General features: G+C 50.1%; 1 protein-coding gene across 1 annotated transcript; it reads right to left on the bottom strand.

Annotated features, from left to right (window-relative positions):
* Positions 1–488: 488 nt before the first annotated feature.
* DUSP7 (dual specificity phosphatase 7) lies at positions 489–8,820 on the bottom strand. Its single transcript, XM_051627755.1, has 3 exons — positions 8,192–8,820; positions 5,431–5,859; positions 489–2,874 (listed from the first exon to the last, which is right to left on the bottom strand). The coding sequence occupies exons 1-3, from the start codon at positions 8,601–8,603 to the stop codon at positions 2,567–2,569; spliced, it is 1,149 nt and encodes a 382-aa protein (XP_051483715.1). The 5' UTR covers positions 8,604–8,820; the 3' UTR covers positions 489–2,566.
* Between the last annotated feature and the right edge of the window lie 4,961 nt (positions 8,821–13,781).

Below are 13,781 nucleotides of genomic sequence, written 5' to 3'. Positions count from 1 at the left end.
CCCACCTGAGGATGCAGAAGGCGGCTCCCACTCTATTAGAACCAGAAGTCATCAGGTTGCTGCCTACAGGCCATGACTTCTTGCTTTCCTTCTGAAATGAAGTCTGATATCCACAACAGTTGTGGGCAAGGCCTTGCCGAGCCTTTGTAGGCCATGCTTACACAGCGAACAAAAGTGCCTTTAGTTTATCTATTTTTGGCATGAAGGAATTGCTGGGGTCAAAGTCAGTCCCATTCTCAAACTGTTCTTTGTTCTCTGGTTTATCCAATACCCCATATCCCTCTCGTCGCCCTCCCACTTCCCACTCTCCATTTTACCACAGGTCTTAAAAATTAAGCTATGCATGAAACCAAACACCACACTTGAACACTGCCCAGCAAATACTCTTCATGGTCACAGAAGGCTACTAATCAACCATAAAAAAAATGGGTAAGAGCTACATGCCCTTTCATAGGCAGAGACTAGACAAGCATCTCACACAAACATCATTTTTAAAGAAAAAATAATATTTATTTGCAATATAAACAAAGTCCCAATATTGGATCAGTATATATAGGGTCACTAATTTTCCTTCATAACTCAGAAAGCAGAACCATTCCTCACTAACAAGCTCTCATTTGTACTAATCAGAAGATGCATCTTTTTTTTTTTTCCTTTAAAGAAGAAAGACCACTAACAGCACAGGAAGCCTTTACAAACCAGCTTAGCTGTAATGCAATACAGATGCACTGTCAAAAAATCCCTGAAAAAATAAACTCCTCCATGAGGTAAGATGCAATTAGGATATTCTCAATTTTCTCACTCACAACTGTACTTACGCCCATTCTCCCTTCCAATGACCCACGATCCCAACATTGTTGCAAACAAAACCCAACGAACAAACAAAAAAACAACCAGAAAACAAGAAAGAGAAGCTCATTCCAACATTCTGGTAACATCTTTAACAAAAAGAACAGTTTCAGGATGTGACAGCGTCAAACATTCCTCCAGATGGAGATTTTTTTTAAGTTATTTTTTCTTTTTCTTGAAAAAAGTACAAAAAACTGGATATTTAGAAAAAATCCGTGGCTTTTTTTCTTTTTCAGTTACACGAGAGTTAAAGTGGACAGGGAGGGGGGAGAAAGGAGGGACTACATTGCAGCCAATAAAGAAATCTCCAATTCCATTCTGCCCTCCTCCCAGAAATTATTACCACTTCCTCCCCTCCCGGCTCGGTATAAGGTGTTTGCCAAACACTAGCCAGAAATATAAATAAGTCTTCTCAGAATAGAAGGCACGGCATCAAGTTATTTGAAAGAGGAAGAAAAAAAAAAATTAGAACCTCTGTTGAAAGCTCATCATCTCAGAATTTGCCAGTTAATATATATATTCATATATATATATATATATAAAAATTCTCTTTTACAATGCTCTTCTCAACATTTCCACATCTCTTCACTTCCCTCACATGCTCCAAGCGTGACGATTCAGTCCCGCCTCACTTGGCAATCCTTGCACTGCTCCAGGCGCTCGCCGTGTTCCCCCCTCCACCCCGCACACGTGGGAAGGAACTGAGTGTGCACGAGAAACACCAACACCACAACTACCTTCTGTACTTGGGAAGCTGGAATGGTTTCAGGCCAGCTGGATGACGTTAAGTCAGTCAACAGGCAGCAGAGAATGAAGCTGGGCTCAGACATCCTTCTACCAACTCTGGAGGCTACAAGAGTTTTACCTCTGGCAACAGCAAACAGTGTTTTTGGCAGGGGTGGCATTAAAAAAAAAAGCTTGCGGCTTAGTCACCTTGGCTGAATCAGTGCAGAGTTTGTGATTGTGAGTGCAGGAGTGGTGAAGGGGTTGCGTTTAAGCCCAACTGGCCTTCACAAATAACAAAGCTTCCTACCAGATGCTAACAACAACAGCAGCAGCATGTATCTCTCTCTGGAGTACCCAGTAATATGCCAGGACATACCAAGGCTTCACAAAGTGTGCAAAATGCATTTGGTCAATATAAACATTTGATTAAAAAAAAAATATGATCAAACAAGAAACAGAATAAAATACTGGTTTTGCAACCTCGTCTGTACAAACAGTCAGGAACTTACATATTTTAAAAGAGTTTGAACCCAAAGCTCAAGTAAGATCTACCTTTTTTTTTTTTTAAATCAAAAAAGTAAACTTGAGTTTTAAAACAGTCTTGGCCCAACACCTTTTGTTCAAGGTTTCCAAGTGCATAAATCTCCTCACTTTCCACAGCAAGTTAACCCCCGGTAGCTCTTCACACATGTGCGTGTTCTGACAGTCCCAATGCACCCAGGAAAGCGGTTATTGCCGGCAACAGCTGCGTTCGAAATGCTGTAACATCGCCCATATTAAATAACCCCCTGTAGAAACACTACCTCTGCAAACCACCTTTGATCAGGATACTAATGAATGGCGTTAGCCTTCTTAAAGCAGCGATCAGGCACCTCTGCCCAGAGAAGCTAGTCTTTTCAGAGCTGCCTGGCAAGACAGATACTTTCGTAAGAGTTGAAATGCTCAAGAGAAGCAATTCGATGCTCGAGTTCCCAACCAGGTGGCATCCCCTTCATGTGGACTCCAGAGTGTTGAGCTGAAACAGGTTGTGGTTGGTGGGGGTGGTGAAGTAGAGCTGTTCACTGGGCGAGCGGTTGTCACAAGGACTGTTGAGTCCCAGAGTCCTCTCAAAGTCCAGAAGTTGGCCCATGAAGTTAAAGTTTGGGGAAATGTTGGATTTTTTCCTTTTCACAAAGTCATAAGCATCATTCAGGGACAAATTGAGTTTTTGCATCAAGTAGGCGACAGTGACTGTTACAGACCGGCTGATGCCAGCGAGGCAGTGAACAAGGATCCCACACTTCTTGGAACGGGCCTCATCTGAAACAAGACAAGGGGAAGGGGGAGTCTATTATTCTGCACCAAAAATGCACAGCTTTGGAGCAGGGCCAGGTGGCAGCTGCAAGCTCCCAAGGCCAGGATGACTGCCAGTACTGGATCCCCTGCTCCTAGTCACACCATCTCGTGTCCCTTCAACACCCACATCTTACCCTAAAGGACTCCCGAGATACTCCCACCACATAGTGAAGCTGTACATCCCTGTTCCACAGCAAGACTAAGCATTTCACGTGCCTGAGAAGTATTAATCAATCCTGGCAACACATCCCTTGCCTAGGGAGCATTGTTACCCTCTATTCAAGCAGAGAAATGGAGTAACCCACAGAAGGCAGGTGGAGCTGAAGACAACAGCTCCAGGGTGATGCTGGTGGTCAGGCACAGCACACCCATCTCAATGCAAACCAACCAGAGAAGGCTGGGCACTTGATGCAAGGTTGCAGCCCAGCACCACTTAAGCTATTATCTTCTGCTGCTCTTGTCCTCTTTCCACTAGAAAGTTATCTGAATGTAGTCGAGGCCAATTTAAGCAGAGCCTGAAGTGCAGGAACTTCCCTTATTGTGAAATTGCTCTTTAAGATCAACAGAAACGCACTTCACTACAAACAAACGCTTGTGTTGGAGGAGACTCTCAGGATGAATGGTAACAGAGAGCAGGAATGCAGGCTGGACCAAAAAATGGCGAGAACAGCATTGAAATTTCCCCTCCCTTGCCACTGATTGAAAAGCACACACACACTCATTGTCTCTGGCACAGCCGGAACAGCGTGATCCCTTTATGAATTGACATCTTAGTGCTGAAAGAGGGACACGCTGCTGAGAGCACTGAATGCACGCAAGTACCCAGCACTGCTTACTTCTGGGCAGCCCTATTTGAAGTCAGTCATTTGACTGAGAGCTTGGCAGGGAGGAAGAAGGTGGCAGGAGAAAGAGGATAGCTGGGCAAAGCCAGAGGTAAGAGACACTCAGGCACCATAAACGCAGAGAAGGTCAAAGATGAGGCAAACAAAACAAAATCCAGACCCAAGCCACAACAGGTTTCCTGCCTCAGCTTCCAAAGCCAGGCAAGAATTTCCAGTACAGTGGGCAATCACCCCCCAACGTACCCAGACCTCCCCCAAGTCTTTCCCTGTTCAACATTTTTCTGAGACATTTTTGCCTTTCATCCAACCTGCACCGAATTTCTTGGTGCTTGGTTTTAGAGGGAGATAATCCTCCATTTCCTGTCATTAACTGCAAAACATAAGCACAGCTTTCATAGAGACACTGGCTGACTGGAGCGGACAGATCCCAAATGCCAGAGACCCCACCTCACCCCTGACGTTTAATACCACTTTTCACATGGCAAGTGCAGATGGGACATCAGATGGGTCCCTGCTGCCACACTCAAGCAGCCACTTCTGACCAAAATTGAGCTACTAGAGGACAGAAGCTGGGGGCAAAGGAGAGCAAATGGGATCTAGGGTTTCTGATGGCTGAAAAGCAGCTGAGGACCTACCACTGCTCTGCCCTGTACAGTACAGCAAGCAAGCATGTGCAGTGCGGTCCAAAACAGGGGGATAAGAAAGCAGCATTGAAACAGGCTGTGCAGATTTCACTCTGAAGGTAAAAGAACCCCTTCACCTTTACCTACATCAGTGTTTTTAACCAGATAGGAATCCACAGGGCTTTTAATAGTTAATGGCAGTAACGGCCACCTGTGCCATTCACCCCCCATAAATCAGAACTGGTTAGGCTAATGACCATCACCAGCAGACAGCACAGGTCATGCTGGAAGTGTACATCCCTATTCAGTCCAACAGACACTTCTCACAGAGTAAGAAGCACTTTTCAAAGTCATCCCTAGCCTGAGAGGAGATCTGCCCCCCTGCACCCCTCCCCCTGACAAGCCAAGGCTGTCTCAGGGGCTGTCTGCACAGTGGTTTTTCCAGCTGAGCTCTGCAGTGTAATTATAATCACTAACTCATTGTGTTGACACTTACCTTAGGATAAGTATCCATACAAGGAGTTAGTTATGCTAGAGCAACTTACAGCAGGAGCACAACTATAGACTAGCAAATCCCCTTAGGAGAAGAAAACACCCCCCTGACCCCCCGGAGATTTTAACCACACTTGGGTCTAAGAAATCGCTGGCACCAGTCACATTAATGCAGTTTCCATCAACACTCATTCCTCAGAGCAGCAAAGCAGGCAAAGGAGCTTCCCACCTCCTCAGTTCAGCCATTTCACTCAAGTGCAAATCCCCATACAAGGGCAAGAAACAACAGGGATGGGTCCAGCAGGACTAGTCCTACCACTTGCAGGTAACCCAGCTGAGGTGCTGTAAGGGGGCTGAATTTTGGAAGGGGAAGCCTACCTGAACCCAGCCAGGGTGACACGCACCAGAAGCGTCACCTTGGCAGCATGACGCTCAGCTCCTAAACTAGTGCCAGATGCTGTGCCCCAGAAAGGTGAGGCCAGAGACAAGCAACAGCTCTGGGAAGCTGCTTGCCACATTCCCAAGAGGTGAGTATGAGAAAAGATGTTCTGCCAACTACCTACCAATGAAAGCAATGGCCTCAGGAAAGAACTGTGAGAGGTTCTGGCTCCAGTGATCTGAGATGGGGATCTGCTTGTACTTGAACTCTCCGTCATGCTCAAACATGTTTGGCAGGTTGGGAGTCACATTCAGGATGTATTTAATGCCATATTTGCCCAGGACATCCAAGTTGGTTGAATCTTTGGCACAGCCCAGGTACAGGTAAGGTAGGATCTGGACTGGAAAGGCAGGCTGATTGTTAGGGATGGGGCTCCCATCTGACTCCGTGGCACTGCTGGGTTCCCGGTCAGATTCACCATCCGAGCAGTCAGAGCTTATTCGGAGCCCTCCCAGGCCAAGGACTGATGCTGGGGGAGAGTTGCTGGGTGAGGAGCTGTCAAGGTTTGTCTCGCAGTGCTCCGAATATTCAGTTTGAAACTTGTTAAAACCACCTGGGAAGGGGGAAAAGAGAGATGGAAGGGGAGAGGCAGAAAAAAAAATAATAAAATTTTAGTCTTCAGACTTATGAAAACCTTCTGTCTGAACACATATACATGTTACTTAACAAGTCTTTGCCAGCAAAAAAAGTTGGTAGATCTTCAACTTCTCTCCAAGACAGACATCTCCCTGCTCCCTTCATCTTCCCTGGGTAGACTGAGCAAACAGGTCCCAGAAAACCAAAGAGAGTTTCTCACCAAGTTTGAGATTTCTTGTGACAATAGTGGTCAAATCTCAAACACAGAAGAAACATCCCAAAACAAAATCAATAGCAAGACAATCTTGCCTTGTTTAGCTTCTCAGAAATTTGGGTCTGGGGCAGTTTAGGCAACAGCTATTATGCCACCTAGACAGAAAAGCACAAAAGTATCTCCATCTGAAAAGATAAAGCAAGAATGACAATCACATACCCAGTCCAGGGTAATAAAACAATTCATCTTCAAGCAGGAAAAAAGGCCATAAACTTCGCCACAGAGCCATCCTCACACCTACTTTATCCCTACGAACACATTTTGCAACAGAGTAGCATCACAGGTTTGTCCTTCACCCAAACTGTAGCAGGCTTGAGAAGGGATGGGACCCCTCATGTCTGTTCCTAAGTCCTTTTCTCTAGCTCCTCAGCTCAACCGTTTAAGAAGGAAAGCAGAGGCAGGGAAGCAAAACCCCCTCCAATCTACCTCCTTTCCAGGCGACATTAAACGGGAGCTCAGCCATCGGGATCTGACACTGACAAATGGTTTAATTAGAAAGGCCTCCTGGAAACTTTGTTAGTGGGTTCGGTGGTTGTGGCGGGGTCACTGAGCAGGACAGACAGCTCCTGCCACATCCATTCATGAAAAAGGCTCGTCCTCGTCCTCCTCCTCCCCCCGCGCCGCCAGACAGCGCCGAGGAGCCATTTTGGAATTTTAATTGGAAACATTTCCCACCAAGGCTCCCGGAAAAGGGCAGAGGAAGGGGCTCGGCTCCTCCTCTGCCCATCGGCGAGAGCTTAGCAGTAACTTCAAAGCTGCTCCCTCCTGCTAAGAACGAGGACGACGGGGAGAGAAACGGGAAAACAAAGCCAAGGAGGAACGGAGCCCATGGGGAACCCCAAATCGGGATGGAGACTCACCCACTAGCACGAGCAGGGAGCGGAGGGAACTGGGGGCAAATAGGATCAACTCCTGTGCTTGCCCCCCTCGCCCCATGTTACCTTTAAAGGACGGTCGTGCGGGCAGCGCGGCCCTGAGGGCTGGTCCCCAGACCCCTGCCTGTCTCCCCTTCCACCCCAACCCCGCACCAGGGGCTCCCCGGCTACCCAAAAAAGGGTCTATCAAGAAACGTTTTTTAAAGAGCTGCAAGTGGCAACTTTCCTCACCATTCTCCCTCTGCTCACACTCCTCCGCTCTCCTGTTATTTCTGCCTCAAACCCGCCACCCAGCGACCGCATTGGGAGGACTGGGAGGATGGGAAGGGTCCCAGCAGCCCAGCTGTGGGCTCTGCTCAGCCCGCTGCGGAGGCCTGCTTGGCTCTTTCAAAATGGCCAAAAAAAAAAATCCCACAACCTCAAAAAAACAAGACCCCCAAACCACCTCCAGCCTTCACGAACGGGCATGTGCGGGGCTCGGTCCCCCCGCAGCCGAGCCACCCACTCCTCTATCGCCCTGTCCCGGGGGAGCAGCCGAGCTGCGCCCCACAAGCACCGCCGGCATTTCCAGGGAAAGGGGGAGAAAAAACAAAGCGCATTTGGAGATGCGGGGAACGGAAAAACAAAACAACAAAAAAAGGAGGACTCTCTTGCCCCCCCCCAAAAATCTGGCCATCCCTTCCAGAGGGGCTGGAGCGGAGCCTGGCGCCGGGGAGCCCCCGAAAGGCCCCCTCCGGGGAACGGAGACGAGGGGCGCCCCGGGGGGAGGCAGCGGTGCCCAACCGGGTTCGGCCTGGGCCAGGCAGCGCTGGAGGGGACGACCCGGCAGTGGGGCTGGGGGGTTTCTCCCGCCACTGCCAAGGAGGCGACGCAGGGAGAAGCGGGGCGCTCCCGGCCGCTTCCAGCCTGCGACCATTTTGTGCGGGGGATTAAAGCGGGATACGGATGGGGGGAAATTTATACCTATAAAGAGAAATTAAAAATAGCTCAGGGAGAAGGAGGTTGGGGGGCAAAGAAGCAAAACAACCCAGCCACTTCCAGCCGGCCAAGGGATGGGCGCCCAGCGATGCAGTGGCCGGTCGAGGGGCTGCGGGAGGGGGAGACGGACGGACGGGTGCGGGAGCAGGACGGGGATGGAGGAAGGGCAGAGGCCCGCTCACCTTTCAGGTAATAGGCTTTGCAGCCGTCGTCGCGCAGCTTCTGGAGCAGGAGCCCCAGGACGGAGGTGGCGGCGCCGCCGTCCTGCCAGTCGGCGGTAGCCTCGTCGTAGAGCAGCACCGTGTCGGCCTTGCAGCGCTTGACGAAGCGCTCCTTGTCCTCGTGGTTGGGGATGATGGAGCGGATGGGGAGGTTGCCTTTCTTGAGGCGGCGGAGCATGAGCCCGGGGATGGCCAGGTTGATGGCCGTTTCGATGTGCGAGCTCTCGAACAGCTCGTGGGGGCGGCAGTCGAGCAGCAGCAGCGAGCGGCCGCCGCCCGACTCCAGCTCCTCCTGCAGCCACTCCGCGCTCTTGCACGGCATCGCCGCAGCCATGGGCGCCCGCGGGGAGCTCCCCCAGACCTGCGTTTTCATGGGGCTCGGCAGCGGCGGCCGCCAGCGCCCGGCCCAGCGGCGACCGGACAGCGGCCCCGCTCCGCTGCTTCTCCCCCCGCCACCCGACCGGGGTGGGTTCGCGCTGCGCCGGACACGACTCCGCTCAGCTGTGGGTGCGCGATGCCCGCGGCCCGGAGCGCTGCTACGACCCCCGCTCTGCCCTACGCGGTGCGCCCCATCCCGGCGGCCTCAATTAAAGCGGGGCTTCGCCGGCGGCTCGGCGTGTCATGCCTCGGGAGGCGGGGCGGGGCGGGGCCGGCCCGCAGCGGATCCGCGCGGCCCCGCGGCGGCGCGGCCCCGCGCGCAGACCCCGCCCACCGCGGCGCGTCACCGGCCCCGCAGCCAATGAGAGGGCAGAGGGGGAGCCCGGTGCGGGCAGGGGGCGGGGCCCGCGCGGCGCGGGAAGGCGCACGGGGGGGGGGCAGGTCCCGGCCCACGCTGCCGGGGTCCCGGGCAGGGCCAGCCCCCCCGCCCCGCCCACCCAGACCCCTTGCACCCCATTGCCCGGCAGGTTTCAACCAAAAGTTGAAGAAAAAGTTGCGGGAGTCAAGTGAGGCGGCCTGCGGGGGTTGTGAGGGGGTCACACGCAGCCCAGCCTCTGTCTTCTGCAGCAGCACACAGTTCAGAAATAAAATTGACTTGAGACTCATTAAGCCTCCGGATTCTCTTTCGTTTTCAGAATGAGCCTCAAAATAGATTATTTTATCTGTGCATCCTCGTTTATTTTTAGAGGATCTTCCTTATTGCTAGCCAGGGCTATAAATACAAACCTTTTGTGCTGCAATACTGAAATCTCGAGATTGGAATGTGACTGGAGGCATCCTGGTTTCCTTCCATCTTTTACGTGCCTTTTTGTGTGAATTTGCCATCCAGTACCAGAAGTTTTCTGTGCCTCACGTAAACTGTTTCTGTTACAAAATAGATTTGATCTTTCTCTTTTTAATAAGCAGGATGACATTATAAACGTGGTTCTGTATGAGCTGCTTCTATCGCAATCTATTTTCACCATGCAGGCAGTCAAACACTGATGGGTTACTCAGAGAGGTTGTGCAATCTCCATCCTTGGTTTTCAAGATTCGACTCAGCACAGCCCCGAGGAACCTGGTCTGACCCAGCTTTGAGCAGAAAGTTTGGCTAGAGCCCTCCTGTGGTTCCTTCTCACCTGGGTTGTCCTACAAAGCCTGTGCTCTTCAAATTCCCGTGGGCATCAGTGTGAGTTGGGGGAATGGCTGCTCCTCCCCGGGCAGATGAGCCATTCCTTTTTGGCCCTAACTTCTGTTCTCTTGAGCCTCTTACTATAAACTTCCTCAGCAAATACTGTTACAAAGGGAAGAGTCAGGGTCAGTGTCACCAGCATGTTCCCAGGCTCAGCAACCTGACTAGAGGTCTCAACAGAGGTTTTTTCCCAGCTGGCTGAATTTCAAGACCTGGGCTCTATCTTACATAACAGGAAAGATATTGTTCTTTAAAACAGCCCCCCCCCACACACAGTGTTAGAAGCAATAGTGTTTAAACCTGTGCTATTCAAATGATGTTGTCTCAGGGCAAAAAAATACAAACTCAATTGTATTTGAAGATGCTTCTCAGCCAATCAAGATCTGCTTTTCTCAAACCCAAGATCTACTTCTGAAACCATAACAGAGCTACCCTATCCCCAGAGGTCTTTCATATACCGTTGACACATAAAATAACCCCAAGAGGCTGTTTTCCTCTGTCTTTAGTACAAAAGCAACACTTGGCTGCACTGGGATCCCCATCTCCTTTTAGTCTAATTCTTAAGTCTGGATCCTAATGAAAAATACAGACTCAACACAGCACTTGAGCACATACTTAACTTTGAGTACCCTGAGCATCCCATTGCAAAACACACCATGATTTCAGGAGGACTGTGCTCCCAACTGTGCGGATTCTGTCAGCATCAGCAAAATAAACGGCTTGTTCTACATGGCTTTTTTTGTGACTCAAGTGTGCCCAAGAAAACGGAACTGCAGAAGCTGTCCACTTCCCCTTGCCCGGTTTATTTTTACCACTGGTTGCTGTGGGAAGCTATTGTGATTCAGTGTTGCAGTAGGAAGTTACTAACATGGCTCTTGCAGCAGAGGATATTGAGGTTCTTATGCAAGCCACAGTGAAAATAGCTGACCTTTCAGTATGGTTATCAAAGCACCTTCAGTTCACCAGGGGAACAGCAGCGGGTTGTGTAAACGGACTCACATCTGGGTCTAAAGCTCTGGGTGTACTGAAAACAATGCCCAGAAATGTGACGGGGACTCCTTGGCTCCTCTGGGGCCGTGCGAGGGAGGCAGGTGCCACCACCCGCGTGCGGTGCTGCCAAACCAGCAGAGAAATGTTTCACCTCCATTTTGCGGTCACATTAGCAACCACATGAGTTTCGGGACAGGCTCCAGGCACATCACCTGCAGAGGCAAGACCAGATTTTGTTCTGACGAGGGCGAAAGCAAAATAATGTCACTTAACACTGGCGTCCTCTGTCTGCCCAGCCAGGAGATGAGGGACGTTGGGAAAGGAGCAATAGTTTCCTCTCGCTTCTCCCATCTCCTGGCTCTCAGAAGTAGGGTGAGTTCCCCCTGCAAGGCAGCAGGCAGTGCCAGGCAGGGCTGGCAGCCGAGGCCGGGCAGCGGGCAGTGCTGGTGCCAGCCTGTCAGCCTGCTGCCCTCTGGAGTCAGTCGATCCAAAGTGCACCACGGCCAACAGCCAGACCCAGTGCTCATTCCGCAGCTCCAGGCTCCCTTTCCCAGGACCTGCATCCACCCCGCGGCAACCAGGGCTGCCGTCCAGGGGCATTTCCTCCTTGAAAGAAAAAAATTCTGTTCTGCAGAGAGCCCTGGACATCCCTCTACAATCCCTTCCCAAGAAGGCACCTTGCTCCCACGAGGTTTCCCAACATATGGCAGGTCAGAAGCTGTGCCTCAGCACCTCCTTCAGCACAGTGGGGCTGGAAGGAGCTCAAGGGTCTCAGTGGTGTTTGTCTCACCATATATGTGGCTTTGCTTACAACTGAAAGACCAGTCCATGTCCAGAAATAAGCGGCTTTTGTCTCAACTCCAAAGAGTCCCAAGTGCTTGCAACATGGACAGCACAAAGCAGTAACTGCTGTAGAGGTGGACTGCCATCATCTCCACACCATACCACCACCACTTGGGTTGCTAATATATGGGGCTGTCTGCATCACTCTGGTTGCTGTCCTGCTGTGGAAAGATTCTCTCCTCCATCAGCCTTTCTACTCGATGCCGAGCATGGTGACCAACAACTTCCCCATGCCCACAGCCATACTTTGCTGGCTTGGCTTCAGATTGCTTTTTTCCTCATCCATCCTGGTCTCCTGTGATGCCAATGCAATCACTACCTCAGATTCCTCATTTCTATCACTGCCACCTCTCTTCTCCCAGGTTCACTGACTGCCAAGCCCACAGGCTGTGTTTTGATATCTCTTTTCCACCTGAGTCTTCATCTTGTGTTTTAGAAACAAAGACCACGGCAGAACATGAGATAGATGCATTGTTAGCAGGTGTCTACCCAAAACTGCCTCCAGGTCCTGACTTAGCCCTGCAGTGGGCATTGCTCCCAAGGATATGGCAGCTGCTACTTTGAACGGAAGGAGCAGCCCAAGTCTGAGTCAAGGGAAGAAGTTGTTACACCACAAAGTGACTCCTGGTACTAAATACAGCTTAGGTGAGGGCTACAGTTCCCAAGGATTTGAAGAACAATGCTGAAATATTTTTTGCAATCAGAAGCCAGTCAAAAGTTAAAACATATTTTCCTCTTAAATATGAACCTCTGAAAAGCTCTTTGCTTTTCCCCCCCCTTTTTTTAACATGCCCTTTCTCAACAGCCATGCACCCCAAAAGGATTCTCCTTCCAGTCACAACTGATAAAGCAGCCCTTTCCCCAGAAGCTCTGGGCTGTAACAGCTAAACCTTCCTAGGACTTCTCTTGTCATTGCTCAGTCAGCTGTTTGCAACATTTAGTAACAAGTATCAGGTATGATTTGTGGCCCAGATATCCATGAGGTATAAGCTCCTTCTAGCAGGAGTCTTCACCTAGCTGAGGTGCCTGTGGTCAAATATCCATAAGCACCAAGAGAAGACACTGGGCTGGCAGCTCAAAGCAGTATTTTGTCAGCAGTATGTCAGCTAGGAATTTGCTCAGATAACCTGGGCTCTCAGGGCAGCTTCTGGTTTGCTCTGAGACATGGAATGAAATCACTGTTTTCTATATTACACCCTTCTGTGCAGTGGGGCTGGTGCCTCCCCATCACCTTTGCAAGCGTCTGGGTGCTAGGGAAGCAGGTAAGTGGGTTGGTGGGATGTTAGAATCCTCTTGCAGTGCTGAATGTCTTGGATTGAATCACTTTATTCTACCTCAAAAAAACCCAACAACAAACAAACAAAAAAACCTACCCCAAAACAAAAACAAAACACCTTTTATTTAACTTGAAAAAAACCCCAAAACTTTTTATTTAACTTCAACTTTCTCTCCTAAACCTCTTAATTGAGGTGTGAGTTATTTTGTCAGGGAAGGGCACTTGTTGCTGGTTTACCCTGTGTTTCATTAGTGCATATAAGTGGTTAAATCCTGGTAGAGAAATAGATGTGTGGTTTCAACAGAAAAAAAAAAAAAAAAAAAAAAAAAAGATAAAAAAAAAGCTCCAAATTTGCTTTATACTCCTGCAATAATTTGTGACTATTTTTGTCAACGTTAACACTGAGCCAGGGTAAAAATACTCCCTAGAAAGTTTAGCATTTACATTTGTCTTCATATATATTCAGCAGGAATCTAGCTCCCCAGCCTCCGCGCTGCCTAATCTGGATTCATTAGCTTCACCCGCCCCCGAGAAAAATGTCAGATGGCTTTGGCCTGGTGAAGCTCTTCACCCACAACCGATCAGAGGGGTGGGGAGAAGTGCAGTGCTCTCCTGTCTGCAGCAAGCCAGCCCCCTGGAGCATCAGGTCTGACGTTGCAGGCATTTAACTCAGTGGTGGGAACAGACTCGGCATTGCTAACACAGCCTCCCTTCAGGGGGAGTCTCTCCCTTCAGTCTCCTGTGGGCTCCATCCTGCGAGGATGCAGAGCCCTGGCAAGCATCTTCCACCCCTGCTGTCCCAGCAAAGACAGGTAGATGTAGGCTGGGGATGA

The sequence above is a fragment of the Apus apus genome, chromosome 9 (assembly GCF_020740795.1).
Source record: "Apus apus isolate bApuApu2 chromosome 9, bApuApu2.pri.cur, whole genome shotgun sequence".
Lineage (NCBI taxonomy): Eukaryota > Metazoa > Chordata > Aves > Apodiformes > Apodidae > Apus > Apus apus.
The sequence above is the reverse complement of the archived record's forward strand: the minus strand, read 5'-3'. Positions and strand labels throughout refer to the sequence as shown.